The 26,683-nt window shown below is 34.6% G+C and overlaps 1 protein-coding gene across 4 annotated transcripts in view; it reads left to right on the forward strand.

Moving 5' to 3' along the window:
• The window catches only part of LOC126703009 (2-isopropylmalate synthase 2, chloroplastic-like), a 57,583-nt gene that overhangs the window by 26,451 nt on the left and 4,449 nt on the right, over positions 1-26,683 (forward strand). For 2 of the 4 annotated variants that reach the window (XM_050401895.1, XM_050401894.1), the window contains 8 exons: positions 8,731-9,241; positions 10,430-10,643; positions 10,724-10,804; positions 14,195-14,287; positions 14,371-14,457; positions 15,891-15,991; positions 16,572-16,605; positions 16,704-16,778. In XM_050401895.1, the coding sequence (XP_050257852.1) occupies positions 8,731-9,241; positions 10,430-10,643; positions 10,724-10,804; positions 14,195-14,287; positions 14,371-14,457; positions 15,891-15,991; positions 16,572-16,605; positions 16,704-16,778 (1,196 nt within the window). Of the gene's footprint in view, positions 1-5,871; positions 6,058-8,665; positions 9,242-10,429; positions 10,644-10,723; positions 10,805-14,194; positions 14,288-14,370; positions 14,458-15,890; positions 15,992-16,571; positions 16,606-16,703; positions 16,779-26,683 lie in introns of those variants that run through there. The other 2 variants (XM_050401893.1, XM_050401897.1) reach the window with 2 other exon arrangements.

Below are 26,683 nucleotides of genomic sequence, written 5' to 3' on the forward strand. Positions count from 1 at the left end.
AATATTTGCAGCTAAACAATACTTTAAGGATGCCTACACTGAAAGTTACAAGTTCTCTTTAGTTCTCTTTTCCTCTCCAAGGTTATTTAACTCTATCATATTTTTTTTCTATTTCATTATACACATATTTGATAGGATCTTTTTTTATTTATTTTTAATTTCATAATACACATATATTTGATAGGGTGAAATTCGGTGCCTCCTCCCTCGCTTTCAAAGAAAAAAAAATTAATTCTCATGTAAGTCTCTCTATTTTTATTTTTTAATGTTTAGTAATTTATATTTTTTAATGTTTAATAATTTAGATTTTTCTTAATTCTTAACTATTAAATTGAGGTTACCACTTAAATAAGCTTTCAATTTTTTTTTTTTTTATCATTTTTAATTATTGAATTCAAGATTTTTTTTTTTTAAATTTAAATATGCGGTGGTGATTACTTTTTTTTTTTTTTTTTAGAGAGAATTTCAACCTATGACATCCGCTCCTGATGATAACTCTTTATCATCAGATCAAGACACCAATCAGTTTTTGGTGTAGGCAGGGATTGAACCCCAGATCTCTTATTCAACCATCAGAGACTTTACCAGTTGAGCTAGCTGGAACCCACACGGTGGTGATTACTTGAGCTTTAAAGCTTAATATATTATTTTGCAAATTCCCTTTATATTTTTTTTAGCCATCTCTTTCTATATTAGTTATATAGTTAATTTTGGACTTATATATGATTTAAAAAAAAAAAAAAAAAACTTAATCTTATACGCATGCATTCATTATATAACTTAAATAAAAGATTACTTCCCTTTACTTTATTTTAATTATCTATTTTATTATTTAATTTTAATTAAATTAAAAACTATTTTCTTTAGTTTATCTATGATTCTTAATTAAGCCGTACATCGCACGGGTATAATATTAGTACTATTATAATTTAGTGCAGTCACTTAACGTAACCACAACTTCTAAGTCCAAATTTTATTTTATACACACACACACTAGTATGATGCACGGCTTAATTAAAAAGATATATGTAAAAAGTCAAAATTATATTAATAATTAGTAAGCCACGTGATGAAGATTATTAATATATTTATATATATATATATATATATATATATATTTATATATTAAAACAATCAAAATAATTATGTATTAACACTTTGTATAAACGTGGTATGTAACATATAAATTTTAAATATTAAAACATAAAATAATGACATATAATTAAAACAATCAAAATAAATATTTTATTTATTTATTTTATATTACTTGAAACTCTTGCTAATCTAATTTTAGATGAAGTAGAAATTTAAATTTCTTATAATTTAGGAAATGTATATTTATTTATAGTAAATTCTTGGCAAAAGAGTTTGATTTATTAATTGTAACTATTTTAATAATTAATGAGAGTTTAAACTATTTTTATGCATATAGTAGTATGACCTAATATTATAATTGTATTTTAGGAATATTGAATAATTACTTAAAATGAACTATACCAATGACTCCTAGAACAAAATACTTTATTTTGAAGCGAAAAAATTGAAAAATAAATGAGCATTTTTAGGAGATAAAACATGTGATTTGAGGCTTATGAGCACTATTTAACATTCTTGGTCCATAATGTAAGCAAAAAAGGAATAAGAGATAACCTTATGTGTGACATGAAGTTGCTTGAGATGATTAAATATGAGATCTTCACATGCCTTAGTAAAAACATTCCACCTGCATTTTACAACAATTACTATAAAATATTAAGGGTTTGTGTATATAAGCTATTGTACAAGCTATGAGGAGTTGTGGTTGTAAAAGAAAGTTTTAAGTTTTAATAAAAATGCTCTTTTAAACTCACAAAACACTTAACCAAATGGACCTTAAATACTATTAATATCAATACATCATTTAGAGTCCTAATAATTAAATTGTTTTTTTTGACATTCTAACAAAATTTTAATGTTCATATAGAAGTTATCTATATAATTCTTCACCTTAAATTCTATCTTCCTCTCTCTACAATCCTGCCAACATTTTATAATTTTAAGAAATCATTGCCATGCCAAATGGGTCTCAGCAACATTTTTTACTCCATAAAAATGGGGGGAAATTAAAAACATGCGATATCATGTTTGGTTTTGTATAATCCTTTCATAAATAATTTTTAAAAATTAAATATTTAGAAATCTCAATAAAACAAATGATGAACTAAATAAGTGAAAAAAATTAACCGAAAACTTGTGGCATAAATTTGAGATCCACATATAAAAATATAAGAGTAGCATCCAAACTTGAAGTAATCCACTCTCTTGAATCTTCAATGGAATAGATATAATGATATAATAGCATCTGTGTGGACTTTGCACTCAAGATAACAAGTTGAAGGGTAAATATCAAGATCATGAAACTTCATAGCTTGGGCTTCAAAGCTTCAGGATAATCTCTATAATATAAAAATAATTTTAATTAAAATGAATATTATAACGTGATTAGATTGAGGTAGAACATAGAAGTTGTTTATCAAAATAAGACGTAGAACATATAACAGATAGAAATTTAATGTGATAAATATTCTCAAAAATAAAAAGTGAAAGAAGCCAGCAAAACTGGTAGAACTAATGCATTTTCCGAAAGAATATAAGGACGATTTTTTCAAGTGAAACAATAGAAATTTTATTTGTGTGGAATTATAAAACTGGAGGAATTAATTGTTCAACAAATGTAGAAGTCTCCTTTTTCCAAATTACATTACTATCAATTTCTTTTGCTTATTTGGCTAACTCTAATGCTGCAAATATATACGGAAACAATAATCATGGTTTTACTTGAAATAGAATTTCATATTTTTTAAAACTTAGTCAAGTGTATCTATTGAAGATTTTAAAAGTAGATAAATTAATATAATACTTAAAATTGTTGATAAAAATTATGTATTAAAAAATTGTAGATAATTCATAAATTGAAGAGGAAAAATAAGAAAGAAAGAGAAGTTGATAACTTGATATCCACAATTAAGGTTCTGTGTCTATCTAAAGAAATTATAAAGTTGTAGAGGAATGGTTGATAAGAACAATTAAGTTTTGTTTCTATCTAAAAAGTTTTGCAATTTGGTGTAGCCAAAACACTAAAAGTAGTCGATAAGAAAAAAAATACAATAATATGTAAAATTTAATAAATTATAGGAGAAGAAGATAAGAACAAACTATTATATCTATTTTTTTAATGCTAAAAAAAATGAACAAATAACATTGCTGTTATTTTATCGTGTAGTTAAATTAATGTTATTTTATCGCGTAATTATATAATTTAAGTTAAAAAATAGTAAAAAATAAATTAATAATAAAAGAATTAGATGACGAATTTGGATTGTAATCAAATTAAATTTTTTTATCAACTTAAAAACTATAGGAGAAGAAGATAAGAAAAAAAATATATATCTAATTTAAAAAAAAAATCTAAAAAACTTTATACATTTTGGTGAAATCACTTGATGTAACCACGATTTCTAAGCCCAATTTTTATTATATAGTATATGATGATATGATATATGATGTATGATATAATACACACATATGATGATATATTATTTATAGATAAATTGATAGATAGATGTGGACTACACACTTTTACGTAGTGCAGATGTATATGTGATGACATATTATAGATAAATAGATAATTGATAGATAGATGTCGACTACACATAAAAGACTCTTACATAGTGCAGATGTATGTGTGATGATATATTATCTATCTATTCTATGCTATTAGTAAAAGAATTTTCTGTTTGGGTTTCATCGTTTTACGTACTAAAATATTTTCACACAAATTCTTAAACTCTTTAAAATACCTATATTTTTTAGTTAGCTAATTTTAAATTTTAAATTTTAAAACAAAAACTGGTTAAAAGAGTAATTTATTATTTTTAAAAAAATTTATAAGTTTTAGAATTTTAAACTTTTATCAACTCTCATGCAGAGACAAATCCTAAAAATCAAGATACTATCTCTATCTCACTTTGAAATATTATTTCACTAAACAAAAAAAAAAAAAAAAAAACTCATCACACATGTTTTAAACATTTAAAAAAAAAGTCTAATTGCACGCCCAAAGTGTGTTTCATGATGCTAGTAGATAAATAGATATATAATTGATACTACATGTAAAAAAACTCTTACATAGCGCATATGTAAATGTCAATTAATAGTAGACAGACATTGCATATATATATATATATATATATATATATAAAGAAGCATTAACAAATAACAACACGTAGAAGAAAATTGTTTAGTTTAGTTTTTTTTTTTTTTTAAATAAAATTTTGAATAGTTTTGAGCTTTAAAGGAATATCAAGACAAGGGTCTATTTGGAATCCCATTATTTTGCTGAAATTGAAATTTTTTTACTGAATGTATTGTATATAAAGGTAAAAGTTAGATAAAATAGTACAGTAAGACCTATTAATAGTATTAAAAAGTGTAGTAGGACCCATAAATAGTAACAAAAATAAGGTTTTTTTTTTTTAAATGATACAAGATAAAATTTCTACTCTAATTTAATTTAAATGTATATGTGTGTGAAGTTCTCTTCTGAAGACTTAAATTTCGATCTTTGCTCCTCATACCCTACAAATATTTATATTTATGAAGTGACTACTGTACTAAGGCTGCGCAGTGGTAAAAAATAAGTTGATTTTTTTAAGTTGGAACTAAATGTAAACTCTGGCTACTGCTTCTTCTTTTTTATTAAAAAAACAGGTTAGAAAGAGACTTTGCCCCTGCGCCTTCGTTAAATGACAAAAGCCTTATCTACGATTTAGCATTATATATAAATAAATATATGAAAAGATAGGAACATTGTCATTGTCATACTAAAAACGTTATACAAAGTACAAATATAAAACAGTGAAAACGTCCAAAATTTTCCAAATATGGTCCCCTCGTATAACTTTCGGTCTTTCACTTTAATCTTAACTTTTTCGTGAGCTATTAATTCATGCGCACAATGCTTGTAGGGTGTAAAAGGGTAACGGCAGGTTCAAGTCTTATCCTCCAACAGTATGCACAAGAAACAAAAGAAAAAAAAAAAAAGAAAAGAAAAAAAAAGTTGAAGATTGCACTTTCACCACCAATCCCTAGACTAATTCAAAGCCGCCACGAGATCCACAACTCTGTCTTCTTGGCATTCCAAGGCTTGAGTCAGTGACATATCCATATATAAGGTAACGTAGAAAAAATTTCATATAAAAAAAAAAAATTTAGACCCTTTTTTTATGCAACTTTGCCACACCTCTGAGTTGGCAACTGGCAAGTTGTGGGAAAAAAAAAAAGTGGTGAATTTATACAACTAAAAAAAAAATTAATAACAAAAACAAATTCACAACTTTTACTACAATTTTTTCTTGCAATTAATTATAAATAGTAAAAAAAAAAATGATTGGCCAATATAAAAGTAAGAAATAGCTAATTACAATATGTCACGTAACAAAGTTGTAGATTTACTTGTGTATCTAAAACTAAAATAACTCTTTACCTAATAGTGACAAACAACTAGTATAGTATGTTCTATTGTGAAAAATTTGGAGTCCTAAAATTTCTCAAAAACATACATTTTGTCACGTACACTTTGAGATAACCTGCATATTTGCAATTGGATTAAAAAAAAAAGGATCATAACCTCACAACACTCGATTGTGGTAACTGTGAGCAACGGAGAAAAAATGGTGGAGCTATGTGAAAGGTGTACTGTATTACTCACTATCTACGCAACAGAATAGGGTCTTTTATATTAATTCATTTGATACACGCCCATCCCCCAAACCCAATGTCCTAAACCCCCACTCTCTCCTTCAGAGCTTAACAATTAACATCTCTTCCCTCTCTCTCTCTCTCTCTCTCTCTATCTCTCTAACCCATGGCCGCCGTTTTCTCAACCCTCAAGTTTTCCCCCACACCCACAACTTCCATTTCCCCACTAAACCCCATAACTCCACAACACCACCACCACCACCACCACCACCACCACTCTCCTCTTCATTTCTCCCCAAAACACTCATTCCCTTTCACCTTAAAAAAAAACCGCCATCTCCTGTTCCCACTCCCAACAAGGAATGTGTGGAGTTTGTCCAACGGAAGAACCCAAAAGCGCAGAAATGAAGCCATAGACTTCTTCCTACTATTTGAATAAATGAGGAGAAAACTGGACCAGCTAGAGCTGGAAAGGTGAGCAACAACGGCTTGGGCAATATGGAACGGTAGAAACAGATTTTACTTTGAGCTCGTTCAGGTTCATCCCCAGATTATATTTGATGGAGCAATTGCATTCCTGGATGAGTACCAAAGGTTAATGTCAGCTAACATTTAGTGGGAAGTCAGTGCTTAAATTCTTTAAAGAGTTTTTAAATCCTTTAAAGTGACGTAGGGACAGCATAGGCCCACATGATATTTTGCATGGGAATTGGCTTTCTTGGGAGCACTGTTGCATGTAGCTAGTGCTTCCCCCACGTCAATTTGCTAGTTCAGATTGATTTATACTTGTAATACGGTCCATTATTCAGTTGAATAAAATTCTATCATCTGTTTAGCAAAAAAATAAAATTCTATCATCTTATCTCCAAAAAAAAAAAAAAACTTTAAAAAAATAATTTGATTAATTATCTATATTTTATGATAAAAATTATGTTTAATTTTAAATGTATTTATACATATGCATTAATATGTGTTACATGTTTTTAAAAAAAATAATAATTTGATTAATTATTTATATTTTTATAATAAAAACTTTGTTTAATTTTAAATAAATTCATATATTTTAGAATTACATGCTAGTACTAAATAAATAAAGAGTCATATATTAAATAACTATTCTAAATTTAAATACATGATTTGATACTACTATAAATAAAAATTCTATCTAAAATTTTTTCATTCAAGGGCAACGCGTGCAACCCTTGCTAGTTTTTATTAAAAAGAACAGGTTAGAGACTTCGGCCCTTTGCCCCTGCGCCTTCGTTAAATGGCAAAAGCCTCGTCTACATTTTAGCATCATATATAAATAAATACATGAAAAGATAAGAACATTGTCATTGTCATTTTAAAAACGTAGTACAAATTAAAGTACAAACATAAAACATGAAAAATGGCCACCCACTTTTAGGGTTCATTTGGATACAATTTATTTTATTGAAAATTGAAAATACTATAACAAAATAATTTTTAAATATATAAATAGTACCGTATGATCTATTTTTAATATTTTTTTTTAAATAAAATGGTTATAGGTTTTTTGAACAATCATAAACAGTACATGAACAATAATTTTATACCCTAAAGATGAGACGTGTGCAGAGAAAGAAAAAAAAAAAGAAAAAGTTAAAAGGAAACGTGAAATGACTAAATGCAGACGTAGAATAAGTTGAATTCAATCACTACCTTAGTGCGAGAGTGATTCCATTGTAGGGGGGCAAAGTCAGGTTCAAGTCTCATCCTCCAACAGTACGCACAACTAAAATAAAAATGGAAGATTACACTTTCACCAACCCCTACACTAATTCAATGCCGCCACAAGGCCCACAACTCTGTCTCCTTGGCACATGTAGGCTTGAGTCAGTGACACATCCATAAGGTTCTTCTATTAACATAGAAAAATTTTCATATATAAAAAAAACATATAAAAAATTTAGACCTTTTTTTTATGCAACTTTGCCACAACTCTGAGTTGGCAAGTGATGAATTTATGTTACAAAAAAAATCTAATAACAAAAACAAATTCACAACTTTTGCTACAATTAATCCTTTCTTTCAATTAATTATAAATTGTAGAAAAAAAATAGTTGATCAATGTAAAAATGAGAGACAACTTATCACAATATGTCACATAGGAAAGTTGTAGATTTACTTATGGTTCTAAAACTAAAATAACTCTTTGCCTAATAGTGACAAACAACTAGCATAGTATGCGCGCACTATTGTTAAAAATTTGGGATCCTAAAATTACTCAAAAACATATATTTTGTCACATACTTTGAGATAACTTGCATGTTTGTAATTGAATAAAACAAAAAAGATTATAACCTTACAACACTTTTTTTTTTTTTTTTTAGAATATTAAGTATTTTAACACACAAAAAAAAAGGGGAGAAGGTTTTAAAGAAACTAATAGTGGTGTATATCCAAAATGACTTAACTCTTAAATAAACCGTACAGATTTTATACTTTTATAACACACACTCATTTTCTAATATAAAATTAATCCACTATTTTTTCTTTTGAAAATATTAAATATTTTAAAACAAATACTCACAAAATCGATTGTGATAAGTGTGAGCAATGGAAAAAAAAAAAAAAAAAAAAAAAAAGGGAAGCTACGTGAAAGGTGTATTGTATTAGTCACTGTCTACGCAACCGATAGGGTATTTTACTTTTATATTCATTTGATACACTCCCATCCCCCAAACCCAATGTCCTAAACCCCCACTCTCAGGGCTTAACAGTAACAACTAACAATCTCTCTCTCTCTCTCTCTCTCTGTCTCTCTCTAACCCATGGCCGCCATTTTCTCAACCCCCAAGTTCTCCCCCACACCCACAACTTCCATTTCCCCACTAAACTCCATAACTCCACACCACCACCACTCTCCTCTTCATTTCTCTCCAAAACACTCATTCCTTTTCACCTTAAAAAAAACAGCCATCTCCTGTTCCCACCCCCAACAAAACCCATCAAACTCCACTCCCACACCCACACCTTCCTCCCGCCGCCGACCCAATTACATCCCCAACCGCATCTCGGACCCCAACTACGTCCGCATCTTCGACACCACTCTCCGCGACGGCGAGCAATCCCCCGGCGCCTCTCTAACCTCCAAGGAAAAACTCGACATTGCCAGGCAGCTCGCCAAGCTTGGCGTCGACATCATCGAGGCCGGCTTCCCCGCCGCCTCCAACGACGATTTCGAGGCCGTGAAGGCCATTGCCAAGGAGGTTGGCAATGCTGTCGATGCCGATGGGTACGTTCCGGTCATCTGTGGCCTCTCTCGGTGCAATGAGAAAGATATTCGGAGAGCCTGGGAAGCTGTCAAGTACGCTAAAAGACCCAGGATTCATACCTTCATTGCCACCAGTGCTATTCACATGGAATTCAAGTTGAGGAAGACCAAAGAACAGGTCATTGAGATTGCAAGGAGTATGGTGAGTTTTGCAAGGAGCTTGGGCTGTGATGACGTCGAGTTTAGCCCCGAAGATGCTGGGAGGTTTGCTTTTCACCTTGCTTTTTTTCAGCTTTCTGAAATGGGTTTGTGACTAATTGGTACTCTAGCTAAGTGAGTTTTCGGATCCACTTATTTGTGCGACTGTGTTTTACGTCAGGTTTCGTTTTTTTTTTTTTTTTTTTTTTTTTTTTAAGCCGCCACTTTTTGATTATTTTCTCATAAACAGTGCATTTGTGCACTGTTTACAGTTCCACCAACTTCATCTTTTAACTACTTTCTTATTAAAAATTATCTCACAACATTATTTATATATTTAAAAATTATTTTACTACAGTATTTTAAGTTTTTAGTTTTCAATAAAAATAAATTGTATCCAAATGGACCTTAAATGCGATAAAGTAGGAACTTGCTCTGCATTGTTATAAAATTTGCAAATTGGTAACTTTTGTACTTATTTTAATGGAAATGGGAAACCATTTTCAATTAATGGTTGGTATTAGGGCAAAAAGAGTAGCACCGTATAATTGAAAAATGACTATGTTGTTTTTTCTTGGGACAGTCCTATCAGTTTAAGTGTTCAATCGCTTAGCTCGACTTTGTTTTCTACACTTTCTCCACATGTTAGTTTATTGTGAATAAAAAGAAAGGTTGTAGCTAGTGCGTAAGACTCCCACTTTTGCATGGTTTGGGAGAGGTGATTGATAGGCAATTGTGAATGGGGTAGCTAAGAAAAAATGTTCATTGTGAATGGTTTTCATTTTGTACATGAGAGGTTTCCTGATGTCTCATTTGTTATTGTTTTATTGCGAACTCTGATAGAGTTATTAATGTGTTGCTATTTGTTGTGCTTTATTCTCAATAAGATTATAGACTTCTAGCAAACAAAAATATGAGAAAAAGGAAAAACCCTATTCTCAATGATGATTGTTCTCTATAGTTGGTCATTGGCTCTTTTTTTTTTGTTTTTGTTTTTGTTTCTTTTTTTGTGCCTAAAATACAATGTTGGTCCTTAAATTTTAGGTTGGTTAGCCCATGAGTGATTTAGTTCCTAACAAACTTAAAGTGATTGCTTTTAGTCCCTCACATGACATGACGTAACAGATGCATCATCATTCCATAAGGGCTAAAATCGCTCATGAGCTAAATTTTAGGAACTAAGAATGTATTTTGGCCTTTATTCTTCATTAGATTAGAAAACCTAACAATCTTTTGTTTCTTTGAATCTACCAGATCTGATAAGGAGTTCCTTTATGAAATATTGGGTGAAGTTATAAAGGCTGGTGCGACAACTCTAAACATACCTGACACTGTGGGCATTACTGTGCCAACTGAATTTGGGAAATTGATTTCTGATATAAAGGCCAATACCCCTGGAATCGAAAATGTTATTATTTCAACTCACTGCCAAAATGATCTTGGGCTTTCTACTGCTAACACTGTATCGGTATGTCCATCTTTTCCTTTGCTCTGTTTATTCATTGGAAAAAAAAAAAATTGCACTCATTTTTTGTTTCATCTGCTCAGGGGGCATGTGCTGGTGCGAGGCAGCTGGAAGTGACAATCAATGGCATTGGTGAAAGAGCTGGGAATGCTTCACTAGAGGAGGTAAGTACTGAATCATGTGACGTTCTGCAGAAAATGAATATCTAATTCTATGTGGCATGGATACTTGTAACAGGGAGACCCATAAACTTATCCAATACTCCTAGCTAAATATATGATATTTTAGAATTGTGGATATTTAACTAGAGATTACGATTATATCTGTAACTGAATATATAAAATGGGTTCAAGATACTTTGTTTTTATTGGTAAGTTACACTTGCAAATAAATGGTTGACGTTGAAGCCATGACCTCACCCTCAACCTTGCTCTTACAATGGAAGGAGGTGTCATTTGAGTTAGAGTTCATTAGCTAAATTTTGACCAACTTTTAAATTAGGGGTACTTGAATGATAAAATTATTATTCCATAGAACTATAGAATATCAAACAATTTAACAAAAAATTGACATGCATATGAAACTTTGTATTTATTTATTGGTGTGTCCTCTTGCCACATATGTATAATCTCTTTCCATATCCTGAATTTGTTTCTATGCTTCCTATTTGTGAATGCTGTTACAAATAATTTATGAGAACATGATTCTTGTCGTACGCTAACCTAACACCAAATTATAATTGGTCATTAAATGAGGTCACTTTCATTCCCATTAAAAAGGCCTTGCGTATGAGCATTAGCGTCTCCCATTGCAGCCTTAAGTAATTACTATCCTTCAGATGCCTCCAACATTATTATGGTGTGCCATAGAACATATGCTACTCACATATGTCTGAAGATATTATAGGGACTTACAAGGCTTCTGGGCATCCATATTCACTTGGATCAATGTCATCAAAAAGTAATTCAAAATCAAATGCATCTTGTTTCTGATCCCGATTTCTGTATGTCCATGTTTATAAGTCTCTCTCTCTCTCCCCCCCTTGTTCTTCAAAAAAATCTCACTAATTAAAGTATACAAGCATTTTGGATGCCATTGTCAGTTAGAAATTTGATGCAGGAGATTTTAAGATCAACGAAAAAGAAAAGAAGGCCCATTAGTTCATTGTTTTTTATTTATCTAATTTATGTTTTATTTATCATTATGTCATTAGTATTTTAAAAGGTTGTATGACTTTTAATGAAGTTGGATTGTCAGGATTAACTTGTTATACATAAGATAAAGGGTTAGGATACTAGGGTTACTAAAGGCTATCATAAATAGCCTCTTTTGAGTCATTGTAGGCAACCTCTTCTTATCTGTGATTTGAATATTTGTTGAGCTCTCTGAGCCTAGAAATTGATATTTGGTTGTTCCAATTTCAATCTTGTTATCTTTTTCTTTGCCTTAATCTTGTTTGTTGTTGGAATTTCTCCTTGAAGCCTTCTCCTGCACTAGATCTAGGTTCTCCTTACCATCATCAAGTGGTATCAGAGCGAAATATTCTAGATCTAAGCCACATAATTTAGATTAGAGTCTAAGGTTGCAACTTTTTAGCTATGGTTGGTCATGGTAGAGGTCTTGGGTTTAGAAAAAATCAAGACCAACAGATGAAGATGGATGAGATAAGGTGTACGATTGAAAATTTGTCGTGAGTTGTACAAGTTCTTTAGCAATGAGAACCGGTGGGAACCAGTACAGAGATTCCAAAAGGCGACTGCACAGACCGGAAGTTAGTCTCAAGGATGAGAATGATAATAGAAAATGAAAACTCCTTTCATGATGTTGGAACCATAGAACATTTAAAATAAATAAATAAAACTTAATTGAGGAAAAGAGAGAGTAACACAAAGAACCAAAGCACACAGGCAGTGTGCTAAGGATCCGCAAAAAAACAGAACTACAAAACATGAAAATTACAACAATTAAGCAAAGTAGCTTAAGAAACAAAGTCAAAGGCCCTGAGGCATTTGTCCACCCAAATAAAGTTTGGAGGAAAAGTAGCTTCAAGTTATAGATTGATCTCTCATTTCCTTCAAATGTACAAGCATTCTGTTCCTGCCAGATAACCCACGAGAGAATGAGGGATCATGGCCCAAATTGCTGCAGATCTTTGCTTGTTGAACTTACTAGGCCAGCTAGCTAAAAGATCCACAACCCCAGTTAAAATCCTCAAATTATCCACTGTTAAAATCCTCCCCAAAGCAGCTGACCAAAGAAAGAAACTAACCTTTATTGGTATTTTTTGGATTCCATATGGTATTCCAAGGAAAAGAGAGTTGGGTATTAGAATGTAGGACCCTAAAATAGGATCAAACATAAAAAATCTGCTTGGAAGAAGGTTTCAAATAGAGCTGATTCGCTGCATTACTTCTCATCAAACCAGAATATATCAAATCTAAGAACGTTGCAATCGATTCCAACTCCCAATCTTGTGCTGGACAAACAAAACTGACATTCTAGTGATAACTATCTCTTGAGGGAGACAACAATTATGCCACTGAAGCATCCTTGTTACAAGCAATGCTATACAATTCTGGGAAGCTATCCTTTAAAGAGAAGCCACCATACATTCTTTTCCAACTGGCCAGGTGTCTCTCCATTTTCTCAAGCATGCCATTCCATATAATAGTTGCTTTAAAAGTGGAGCCGAGAGGGAGAACCATATATGGGAGGATCAGTTAATGTGTGCACTTGAATTAAAGGATGAAACTTTTGAAGGGGTTTGTGCCGTAGATTGGGATTCTCCACTAATTTATGAAGATTATCATGAGAAGTATAATCAAGGAGACAAGATTTGGCTTCATGATGATAGAAGGTCTTTTCTCTTTTTTTTTTTTTTTTTTTTTTTTTTTTTTAAGTAAAAGTTTTATTAGAAAAGGAAAAGGAAAGACAAAGGATATAGACTAGCTCAATTCAAAGAATAGAACTCAAAAGGAAAGAGAATCAATAAAATTAACCAAAGACATTGAGGGGGTGCCACCTAGAGCATACATCCAATCAAACAATGTCCGTAAAATGAACTCATTGATGACATAGGCAGGACACCATCAAAGACCTGTCTCTTTCTTTCAAACCACATACATGATGCACAAGGCTCGCCACTCCTTGGCTCCTCTATGGCATTGAAACTGACCTCCCAACATTCCCACAGTTCAAACACAAAATTTGATAACTTTTCTGATCTTAGTGTAGAATGGACCTTGATATGTTTTCTGTCTCCCTATATGCCATCTTGCATTCTTTATTAGCAAATTAAACTAAGTTGTATATCTTTCATCCTTTTAAAATAAATAGTTTAAGCCAATGAGCTATAACTGAAGTGGAACTCACCATCCCCCCACCTTTTATTTTTATTTATTTAAGAAAGGGTTCAATTATAAGGTTGTGGCTTCATGAAAGATTTTTTTCATAGCTAATTTCTTCATATTCTTCTATATTGTTTCATTGTTCTCTTTGCCATTGATTACCCTTTTGTTGTTTAAAGTGCTCTTACATACTTTTGAAATATGCAGGTTGTAATGATCTTAAAATGCCATGAAGGGGATGTCTTGGGAGGTCTTTATACTGGAATTAATACACGGCACATTTATATGACAAGCAAGATGGTAATTTCTTCACTGTACAAATTACACCTATTTTTTCATTGTTGGTTGAATGCACTTTTGATACTCAAGGCATAATTGTTTAGGTTGAGGAGTACACTGGGTTGCATGTGCAGCCACACAAAGCTATTGTTGGTCCTAATGCTTTTGCTCATGAAAGTGGTATCCATCAGGTACTTATCACTTATTATCTCTGTGACTGCACCCTATCTGTTATAGCTCATTTTGAAGAGTTGGTAGGAAGTGCCTAGAAAAGCAATCTATTATCTATCAAGGTTTGCTCATAATTGGAAAACAAAATTGATTTAGAAATCTGAAGCACTTTACATTTTATATTGAACAACTGAAATAGAATTTACGAGGAGGCCTCTTTATGGCTCTCTGTTTTTTATTTTATTTTATTTTATTTTATTTTATTATTATTTTTTTATTTTATAAGAGGAGGGGCGTTAGAGGTTGATATAGTTTTAGAAGGACTAGCTTTTGGGGGGTTAGTAGTCATACAAATGGATTTAGTTGGATAATTAAGAGATTTGAAACTCTTCTACCTGTATGGAAACCAGTAAGTAGGTAAATTAATTTTACAACTGTATACTGGTTATGGCTGTATGTGAAGTTAGTAAACTCATATCAGGTTTTTTAGAGGCTTCTGAATTTTTATTGCCAACCCTACAAGACAGGTTATTAAATTGGTTAGCCTGGTCAAACTCTTACAGTCAAGTGTGTGAATCTATATATATATATATATATATATAAATGGGTTATATTAGAGTAATCTTGATGTAACTCTTTGTCAATGCTACACCCTATAATAACGTTCTTTGTTGATAAGTAAGAGTAATATATTAAAAAATTTAACAATAAGCTATAATAACTTTTTATTGGATTTATATGTTGAAAATTCAATTGTTGGATTAAATGTTCTGTTTATGATTAACAAGCATGCAAAATATTGTGTCAATTGGATCTTATTTACCATCCAATTGATGCTAGCTAATTTGTTGAGGATTCATAGACAACCCAAAATTTTTGGGACTAAGGCTTTGTTGTTATTGTTGGATCTAATTTACTATCCAATCCATAAACTCATGTTTTGTGTATGATTTTAATGACAAAAAAATTAAAATTTAATCTAATATATATATTTTAGATGAGATAGTTATTAATCTATGATGATCATTTTGATATTTTGCAAGCCGAAAGATATAAGGAGTCAATGTAATCCAACGGTGGATTTGACAAAAGCACATCCAACAAAAGAGAAAAAGTTACGGAGTATAACATTGACAAAAGCTATACCAGCCTTTTTTAGCATCTAGAATCTTTTCCTTAGTTCAAGATCCCTATTTCTTTATTGGAATCAAAGAATTAATAGTTTTGTTCTGCACAAAATAGGAATGGACTAGGGTTATGAACTTGTATTTTATAATCTAATGTGTGTGTATGTATCAGGTTTGCATTATAAACAAATATCTCAAAACTTTTATATTTGTTTGTCTGCATTTTAATTTATTTTTCCTCTTTCTTTTTTTTTTTTTTGGGGGGGGGGGGGGGGTGGGGTTGTTGTAATTGAAACTTTAATTACAATAAAGCCATTTGTTTGTAGGATGGAATGCTTAAGCACAAAGGCACATATGAAATAATAGCTCCTGAAGATATTGGTTACGAGCGATCCAATGAAGCTGGTATCGTCCTCGGGAAACTTAGGTATTGCTGTGTTTCATTATGGAAATTTTTTATTTGTATCAGTCATAGTTCATGTATTTCAACTTCATTAGTTCCCACTAAGAGAAAGATAATTTAGTTATGCCCACCAAATTTTGTTACCATTCTGAGACTATGGTGGATTTCTTCCTTTCAAGTTTTGTATCAGCATAACTTATCAAAAAAAAGTTCTATAACAGCATAAAGTAGATTGGGGGAACTAAATAAATATTCCAAACTGCTCATTTTTATCTGAAAAATTTGCCTCTGATTTAGTACTTCTTTTGGATTAGCTTATCGACCCTGTCTAAATAATTAATAAATGATCCTCAACTATCAATCACTTGCTCCATTAGCAGAAATAGACATTAATTCTTAATATTTTCTGCTTTTTTTTTTTTTTTTTTTTTTTTTTTTTTTTTTTTTCATAATGTAGTAAAGTACTTTTATTTATGTTGGTTGTTATAGTTATGTCCATGGGTGTATCATGTATGTGAGCAAATGTTATTAATAATTTTTATTTTTAATATGAAATGACATTATTTTAATATAAATTTTTGGTTCATACATTTTGCTGGCACAGTGGACGCCATGCCTTGGGAAAGCGACTTGAAGAGGTACTCTGCTGTTTGCATCATTGTGCTTTGTTTTTGGTTTATGACATTCCTTTTCTTTGCGGTTAACCATTAACACTTCAATCTTCCTCATTTTTCAGCTTGGTTATGAGCTTGACAATGAACAACTTGAGAATATATTTTGGCGTTTCAAAGCAGTAGCTGATCAGAAAAAGGTGAGTAAGAGAAGGTGGTGTTTATTTATTTATTTTTTAAAAGTATATTTGAGTTATGGTTTGAGCTCTGACTTTTATGCATTTCTGTTTATAACTTCTCTGACTAAAATAGAAGAAATCTGAATTTGATTCAATTTTAGAAATAATAGTAATTGATAAGAAAAATCAGCACTGCATGGTGCAGTTTCCTACATGCAATTAAGCAATAAAAGAAAAAGGAAAAAAACTTTTATTTTATGTTATTGATGAGTTAGACATGCAGCCAATGAATTTTGAATTCATGACCTCACCTTTCCAGTCCACCCATTTGAAGGAGGGAGTGAAGTGTCATTTGAGTTAGAGCTCATTGGCAGAAGGATAAGAAAAGTACAACATACTCACTTTTAATTGGTTAATTGGCTGATTCTAACAGAAGAACATAGTCTGATTTCTGGTTTCCTGCATAGTAAGAAAAACTTGCATACATGTTTTGTGATGAAAGGAAAATAAAACTGTTGCTATTTATCATTTAAGGACTAGATTTTAGTCATTTTACTGCACTTCTTATTGACCATACTCCCCACTCTTAATTGTGGGTTGAGGCCAAGTAAAGCTGAAATGGGTTACAACGCTTTGTGAAGCCCAATGCATCTCACGAAGCTTCTGTTGCTCAGATGAGGCAATGGGTCGACGTGCTGAGTCTACGAGGGAGTTCGACATCACAGGTGGTTGTGGACTTCATGTTGAGGAGTCACCGGCGTTGATGGCTGAGGTTGATACAGAGTGAAACCACTCCTCGGGGAAGGCAATGAGCTCAATTGTTTGTGAGACCTTGGCTGGTCACACCGAGAAGATAGGTTGACCCGCGAAGTCATCGGTGGTGACCTAGTGCCTTGTTTTTGATGGGTCTCAGGTCGAGGACTCATCGGCGACACTGGATAGCATCGATGCAGCTCTAACCCACTCTACAAGGACGGAGATGATGCCTGTTCCTCAAACTGAGAACATGGGTTGCTTGGTGAAGACATTGGTGGAGGTTGAGGTTCCTGTTTCCAATGGGTCTCACACCGATGAGCCTCCGATCCTATTGGGTAAGGCAGAAATAGAGGGTGATAGGGCAACAAATGGTCTTGTGTTATCTGATTATGTTCTGAGTCTATCGGGAGTTGGGACTGCGAATTTGGGTATTTAGGATAGAGATGAAGGTGGTTGGGTTGATTGTGCAAGTGATGTTCAAGGGATAGACACCTCCCATCAGGCTAACCAGTTATCGGTGCTGGCATTGACTGAGGTAGATGCAATTAGTGCAAACATGGGCTTGGGTGATGGGGATTGCTTCTCCCCTTTGATGACTATTAATCCTCTGGGGTTAGTTGTGTCGGATGAGTTGAATAGTAATAATGAGGTGATGGGTTTGGTAATACTTTGCATATTTCTAATTGGGTGAAACATAGAATCTCCGGTTTCAATAAGATGGTGGGGCTTTCTTTGGGTCAGCATGAGAAGATGTGTATTATGCTCTTGTAAAGGCTTGAGGGGGAGATTGAGGTTGCCAATTTGATGCACAAGAGAGATGCAGCCCACCAAAAAGTTGTCTCCAAGGATAAAGGGAAGAGGGAGTTGAGGAATTTGATTTCTTCGGTTAATTATGATGGTAGATAGTTTTCTTTGACTGCAATACTGAGATTGTAGTGAGGATTTTACAGTTTTTATGAAGTTGAAAATGGTGTCATGGAATGTTCGAGGATTGAATGATTTGCGGAAACGTTTGGTAGTTAGAAATCTACTATGTGAGTGGAATTGCGATGTAGTCTTCCTTCAAGAAACTAAGCTTGCTGGCATGGATAACTGTTGGTTTGTAGCTTGTGGAGTTGCCCTTATGTAGATTGGGTGGCTTTGGATGCAGATCAGACAGCTAGTGGGGTTTTGATGATGTGGGATAGGGGGGCTTTAGAAAAGTTGGAGGTAATGGTGGGTCACTTTTTCATGTCAGTTTGGTGGCAGGGGGTGGGGGATGGTTTTATTTGGGCATGCTTTGGGATTTATGGCCCGAATGATAATAACTTGAGGAGGCAGATGTGGGATGAGCTGATTGGAATTCAGCAACTTTGGGAAGTTCCATGGTGTTACATAGGGGAAGTTCCATGGTGTTACATAGGGGACTTCAATATCGTTCACTTCCGAAGTGAACGGTTAGGGGGATCGCGCCTTACTACGGCTATGAAGAATTTTTTGAGTTCATTAAGGAGCTTAATTTGATAGATTTGCCATTGGAAGGAGGGAGTTATACTTGGTCTAGTGGTTTGGATCAGCCTTCGATGTCTAGGATAGATAGGGCTCTAGTTTCTCATGATTGGGAGGATTACTATCCGGTTGTGATCCAGCGAGTTTTACCTCGTTCTATTTTAGACCACTTCCCCATATTAGTGGAGGCAGGAGGGATATTGAGGGGGAAGAGTCCTTTTAGGTTTGAGAACATGTGATTAAAGACGGGTGGGTTCACAAATAGTGTTCATTCTTATTGGAATCGATATTCCTTTTTAGGTACTCCTAGTTTTGTACTTACCAAGAAGTTGAAGGCTTTGAAAAAAGATATTTAGTGGAACCGCAGTGAGTTTGGAAATGTAGGTCGTCAAAAGAAAAAATTGTTGGAGGCCTTGAAATTATTGGATGCTAAGGAAGGGAAGTATGGCCTTTCTGAAGTGGAGATGGGCGAGAGGGCTATGGTGAGATCTCAAATACAGAACCTTCTCTCTTTGGAAGAAGTCTCGTGGAGACAAAAATTGAGGATACTATGCATTAAGGAAGGAGACAACAATACCAAATTCTTCCACAAGGTGGCTAATTCTTGAAGAAGGTATAATCATATTAGTATGTTGGAGGTGGATGGGGTTATGTATGAGGATGAATTAGAGATGGCGGACCAAGTTGTACAGTTTTATAAAAACTTGTACAAGGAGACAGAGGAGTGGAGGCCTTTTGTGGAAGGTTTGGAGTTCGATTAGATAGAGGGAATAGAGAAGGATTGGCTTGAACGGAGGTTTGAAAAGGTGGAGATTCTTCTAGTTGTCAAAGAGTTGGAAGGGGATAAAGGTCCAGGTCCCGATGGTTTTACAATGGCCTTCTATCACCATTGTTGGGGAGTTGTGGAAAGAGATGTCTTAACTATATTTGAAGAGTTTTATCAACACAGTAAGTTTGAAAAATCTCTTAATGCAACTTTCATAGCCTTAATCCCTAAGAAGAATGATGTCTCCAATATTCGAGATTTCAGACTTATTAGTTTGGTGGGGAGTGTATGCAAGATCTTGGCTAAGGTTTTGGCAAACAGCTTGAAAGAGGTTTTGGATCAGCTGATGTTTGAGTCTCAGAACAGTTTTATGGGTGGTAGACAGATACTTGATTCAGTTCTTATTGTTAATGAGTGTATTAATAATAGGGTGAAGAGTAAGATTCCGGGGGTTATTTATAAGCTGGACGTTAAGAAAGCCTATGATCATGTGAATTGGGAGGCTTTTCTAGATTTGTTGAAGAGAATGGGATTTTGGGTGAGATGGTGTAGGTGGATCCGTACATGTATATCAGTCCAATTCTCTATCTTGTTTAATGGGTCTCTAGCTAACTTTTTTGGGAGTTCGAGGGGGTTGAGACAAGGGGACCCGCCATCTCCTATGTTGTTCCTGGTTATGATGGAGGTCTTCATTAAGATGATGAAAAGAGTTGAAGGGGTTGGTTTACTTCGAGGTTTTAAGGCTAATGGTAGACGGGGTGGAGGGGTATGTGTCTCGCATCTTTTGTTTGCGGATGATATGATTCTATTTTGCGATGCAAATGAGGAGCAGATTCTTCATTTTAGATGCTTCTTCTTTGTTTCCAGGCCGTGATAGGTTTAAAGGTTAATGCTTTGAAGAGTGAGATGGTTCCCATTGGGGAGGTTCCTAATGTCCATGTCTTGGCAGAGATTTTGGGTTGCCGGATTGGATCTTTGGTCATCTAGAAAGCATGGACACGGCTGGGAGGGTGCCGCACCCGAGTCCGACGTGGCTGGATGCAGGACGCAGCGTCCGACGTGGTTGCCCACGCGTCGATGCTGCGTTTGAGTTTTTTTTTTCTCGGATTCGCGCCGACTTGGCTCGATTCGAGCCAAATCAGCTTCGATTCGCGTCGAATCGGGTTGATTCGGCCAGAATCGGGCTGTATCGGCCATATCGAGTCGTATCAGCCGGCGATTGATAAGACCGAAACAGGCCAGAAACGGCCGAAATTGGCCTTGAATCTCGCCGGAACAGCCGAAATTCTGACCTTAAAGGCATAGTAATGTGTTTCTTGCCTTCTTTCTTTATTTTGTGAATCAAGGCATAGTAATGTGATTTTTAAGAATATTTTAATAGTAAAAATATATAGAAAATATAAATAAAAATATTTTTAATAATTTTTTAATCACCGAGTCCCGCCACACCCGCACCCTACTTTTTCAAAAATTGCCGAGTCCTACACCCACACCCGAGTCCCGCACTCGCACCCAAGTCCCGAAACGCACCCGTGCTTTATAGCCTATGACTTATCTTAGTATGCCATTGGGGGTGTCCCACAAGTCTCCCACTATTTGGAATCCTATTTTGGAGAAAATTAAGCGAAAGTTAGCTGGGTGGAAGGAGATGTATTTGTCAAAAGGAGGAAGATTGACGTTGTTGAAGATTACATTATCTAGTCTTCCTACTTACTTTTTATCTCTTTTTATTACCCCTACGCATGTGGCCAATAAAATTGAGAGGTTGTAAAGGGATTTCTTGTAGGGGGAGTCCAAGACACATTTGGTTGGATGGGACAAGGTGTGTGCACCTTTGGAAAATGGTGGGTTAGGAGTAAGGAAATTAACTACTTTAAATAAAGCCTTACTAGGGAAATGGTTATGGCAGTTTGGGTTGAGGAGACAAGGCTTTGGAGAAGAGTTGTAGCTTTAAAATTTGGGGAAGAATGGGGGGGGGGGGGGGGATGGACCTCCAAGCTAGATAGAGGAGTACATGGGTGTGGTTTGTGGAGAAGTATTTGAATGGGTTGGGAGGTTTTTAGCAAAAATATTCGGTTTGAGGTAGGGGTGGGGGATAGAGTGAAGCTTTGGACAGATCAATGGTGTGGGGATTCTCCACTTCAATTAACCTTTTTGTGTGTGTATGGGATCGCTTCCAACAAAGAGGCATCAGTGGCTTCTTCTCTTGAACGGTTGGGGATAGAGGAACGGAGAAGTTGGGATGTTCGTTTCATTCGGAGATCAAATGATTGGGAAATGGGTGGTGTGGATGACTTTCTCCATACTTTGGATTCTAATTTACCTCATACTGAGAATGGAGATCGTATGTGATGGAAGTTGACGAAGAATGAGAATTTTGACATCCAATCGTTTTATACTAAGTTAAGAAGCCTCTTGCTCATTATTTTTCCTTGGAAAGATGTTTGGAAGGTTAAGGCTCCTCGGCGAGTTTCTTTCTTTGTATGGATTGCTGTATGGGATAAGATTCTTACAGGTGACAATTTGAGGGGTAGAGGGATGGATTTTGTTGATTGGTGCATTATGTGTCGTTGTAATGGGGAGATGGTGGATCATTTGCTACTTCATTGTGGTAAGGCTTACCGGTTGTGGAGTTTGGTTTTTAGATCTTTTGGGATTTCATGGGTCTTGCCAAGATCGGTTGTGGATACTCTCTTTGGTTGGTGGAATTGGCCCGGAAAGCATTCGTCTAGCATTTGGAATTTAGCTCCGTTGTGCTTAATGTGGCGTCTATGGAGGGAACAAAATTGGAGGACGTGTGAGGACATGGAAAGTTCTGACAACCAGCTATTGGCTTCTTTTAGTGGCTCACTTTTTCACTAGTCTAGGGCTTGAGGTCTCACCACTAGTGATTCTCTCCCTATGTTCCTTAGCTCCCTCCTTTGTAATTAGTAGCTTTTCTTTCTTTATTTTTTTTCTCTTCTTTCTCTGTAATTTTTCTCTGCCTTATGTTTTTCTACATAAGGTAGTGTTTTTGAATATAACTGTTAGAAGTTAAACTTGTTTTTAATTAATCTTTCCTAAATAAGTGTGAGTTTCATAAGTTAATGTAGTGGGAAGTGTATTGAAGTTATGTGTGGGATTTATGAATGTAAGGGCTAGAAAAATAAATGTAGTGGGAGTTAAAGGTTGGATGGTGTACTATATCCCATTCATCCGTCAAGTTCTATGCAAGAGTTGAAGAGAAATACAAAGCTTTAAAGATTTCTAACTCTTCCCTCTCCACTCTCTCTCCCTTTATTTAATTTGTGAGTGTGAGTCTCTTCTATACACTAAGTAGTGTGAGAGTAAGTGAGGAAAGACCCATCAATATTTTGTTTTATTTCCAACAAAGTGGTATTAGAGCCAATCGATTCGTGGTGATAATGGCTATTGCTAATGGGATGGTGTCGTTTCAATTTCCTTGACTTACCAGACAAAACTTCGAAAATTGGAGTATCCAAATGAAGGCATTGCTCGAATCCCAAGATGCATGGGAGGTTGTGGAGAAAGGTTATGTGGAGTTGCAAGATGAAGAATCTTTGACCCCAAACCAAAAGGAAGCCTTGCAAAAAACTCGAAAGAAAGATCAACAAACTCTTATGTTGATCTATCCAAGCAAGCATGGGAGATTCTTAAAAACTCTCTAATTGGGGTTGATAAAGTGAAGAAAGTTCGCCTTCAAACATTGAGAGGCAAGTTTGAAGGTTTGCACATGAAAGAATCTGAATCTATTTCAGATTATTTTTCAAGGGTGTTGGCAATTGTAAATCAATTGAAGAGATATGGTGAGAACTTGGATGATGTTCGTGTGGTAGAAAAAATCCTACGGTCATTAACTTCTAAGTTTGACCATATCGTTATAGCAATTGAGGAATCAAAAGACTTGGAGTCAATGACCATTGACTAGCTCATGGGATCATTACAAGCCCATGAAGAAAGGCTTAATAAGAAGAAGCAAGAGCCTTTGGAGCAAGTCCTACAAGCAAAGCTGACCTTGAATGAGAAAGGTTGGCGTGAAAGTAGCCAAAGAGGCCGGGGACATGGATGTGGTAGAGGGAGAGGATCTGGAGGTAGGAATGGTCAAAACTCTCTCAATTATGAAGAGAGGGGTCAAAGTTCACAATCCACAAGAGATCGTGGACGAGGAAGTTTTTCAAGACCATATAGAAGAAGGTATGATAAGTCTAATATCAAATGTTATAATTGTCAAAAGTATGGGCATTATGCTTCTGAATGTAAAAATGCCGCTAACACTATTGAGGAGAAAGCTAACTATGTTGAAGATAAAAATGAAGAAGTGGAGCCAACTTTGTTGTTGGCATACAAAGGAGAAGACAGAGAAGAAAATGGTGCGTGGTATCTTGACTCTGGTGCTAGCAACCATATGTGTGGGAATAAAAGGATGTTTATGGAGATTGATGAATCGGTGGTTGGGAGTGTTACCTTTGGTGACTCATCCAAAGTTTCAGTGAAGGGGATAGGTAAAATTCTTATCCGTTTAAAGAATGGAGATCATCAATTTATTTCTGATGTATCTTATGTGCTAAGCATGAAAACTAATATTTTGAGTTTGGGACAACTCCTTGAGAAAGACTATGATATCCAGTTAAAAGATCGTAGTTGCTTAATAAGGGATCACCAAAATAATGTGATAGCTAATGTGCCTATGACAAGAAATAGAATGTTCTTGTTAAATATTCAAACTGATGTTATTAGATGTTTGAAGGCTTGTTTTAAAGATTCTTCTTGGCTTTGGCATCTAAGATTTGGGCATTTAAACTTTAGAGGACTATAGTTGTTGACAAAGATGAAGATGGTGAGAGGATTGCCTTCAATTGAGCATCCTAACCAGCTTTGTGGAGGATGTCTCCTTGGTAAGCAATCAAGGAAGAGCTTTCCAAAAGAAGCTAGTACAAGAGCAATCAAGCCATTGCAACTTGTTCATACTGATGTGTGTGGACCTATAAAGTCATCATCATTTGGTAAAAGTAACTACTTTCTTCTCTTTATTGATGATTTTAGTAGAAAAACGTGGGCTTATTTTTTGAAGTAGAAATCTAAAGCATTTGGTGCCTTTAAGAAATTTAAGGCAGTTGTAGAAAAGTAGAGTGGCCATGAAATTAAGGCCTTAAGATCTGATAGAGGAGGCGAATTCACATCAAATGAATTCGAAGAATTTTGTGAAGCAAATGGGATTTGCCGCCCTCTAACAGTTCCAAGGTCACCACAATAGAATGGTGTAGCAGAAAGAAAGAATCGTATAATTCTTAATATGGCCAGAAGCATGTTGAAGGGTAAGAAAATGTCTAAAGAATTTTGGGTTGACGCTATAGATTGTGCAATCTATTTGTCCAATCGTTGCCCCACAAGAAGTGTACAAGGAAAAACCCTACAACAAGCTTGGAGTAGGAAGAAGCCTACAGTTTCCCATCTTCGTGTGTTTGGGAGCATTGCATATGCACATGTACCAGATCGAGAGAGATCCAAGCTAGATGATAAAAGCAAGAAGTATGTGTTCATTGGCTATGATCTAAACTCTAAGGGCTATAAGCTCTATAATTCGAGCACTGGAAAAGTCATTATTAGTCGAGATGTGGAATTTGACTAAGAAGGCACATGCGATCGAAGCACCCAAGAAGAGGAGAAGTATGATTTCTTTCCTCTATTTGAAGAGGAAGATCAAGGGAATGAAGTTCACGAAGAGCCTACCACTCCACCTCCATCACCAGCAGCATCATCTTCCATTCATGAAAGTCCATCATTATCATCTTTACTAGAAGGAAGTTCTAGTGAAAGATCAAGAAAAATGAGCTCTAGGATCTTTATGATTCAACAGAGATTACAGATGATGTAACACTTTTTTGTCTGTTTGCTGATTGTGAACCTACAGGATTTGAAGAAGCAGTGCGAGACAAAAAATGGAGAAATGCTATGGACGAAGAGATCAAGGCAATAAAGAAGAATGATACATGGGAGCTTGCAACTCTTCCAACTGGAAAGAAGACAATTGGTGTAAAATGAGTGTACAAGTTGAAGAAGAATGCAAAGGGAGAGGTAGAGAGATACAAAGCAAGATTGGTGGTGAAAGGCTATAGTCAACAGCAAGGTATTGATTATGATGAGATATTTTCTCTAGTTGCTTGTTTGGAAATTATACAATTGCTAATTTCTTTAGCAGCTTAGAATCAAAGGAGAATTTTCCAAATGGATGTAAAATCTGTATTTTTGAATGGCTACCTTGAGGAAGAACTTTATGTTGAGCAGCCTATAGGTTATGCTGTAGAGGGGTAGGAAGATAAAGTTTTGAAGTTGAACAAAGCTCTATATGGCCTGAAACAGGCACCAAGAGCTTGGAATAGTAGAATTGACAAAAATTTCCAGGTTAATGGGTTTTCTAAATGCCCAAATGAACATGCGCTTTATTGTAAGATGCATAAAAATGGAGATATCTTAATTGTTTGTCTGTATGTAGATGATTTGATTTTTACAAGCAACAATCTAAGTTAGTTTGAAGACTTCAAGAAAGCAATGACTAAGGAGTTTGAAATGACAGATATTGGACTTATGGCCTATTATCTGGGCATTGAAGTGAAGCAGGTGGAGGATGGGATTTTCATTTCCCAAGAAGGTTATGCAAAGGATATTCTCGAGAAGTTTGAGATGTTAAATTCCAATCCAGTTAGCAGCACCCCTGTAGAATGTAGAGTGAAGTCGTCAAAGCATGACGATGAAGAGAAGGTTAATCCAACATTCTTCAAGAGTTTGGTCGGAAGTCTGAGGTATCTAACATGCACAAGACCAGACATTCTTTTTGGCATTGGACTAGTTAGTTGTTACATGGAAGCACCGATGATGACTCATTTGAAGACTGTCGAGAATTCTTCGCTATTTAAAA

The sequence above is a fragment of the Quercus robur genome, chromosome 10 (assembly GCF_932294415.1).
Source record: "Quercus robur chromosome 10, dhQueRobu3.1, whole genome shotgun sequence".
NCBI lineage: Eukaryota > Viridiplantae > Streptophyta > Magnoliopsida > Fagales > Fagaceae > Quercus > Quercus robur.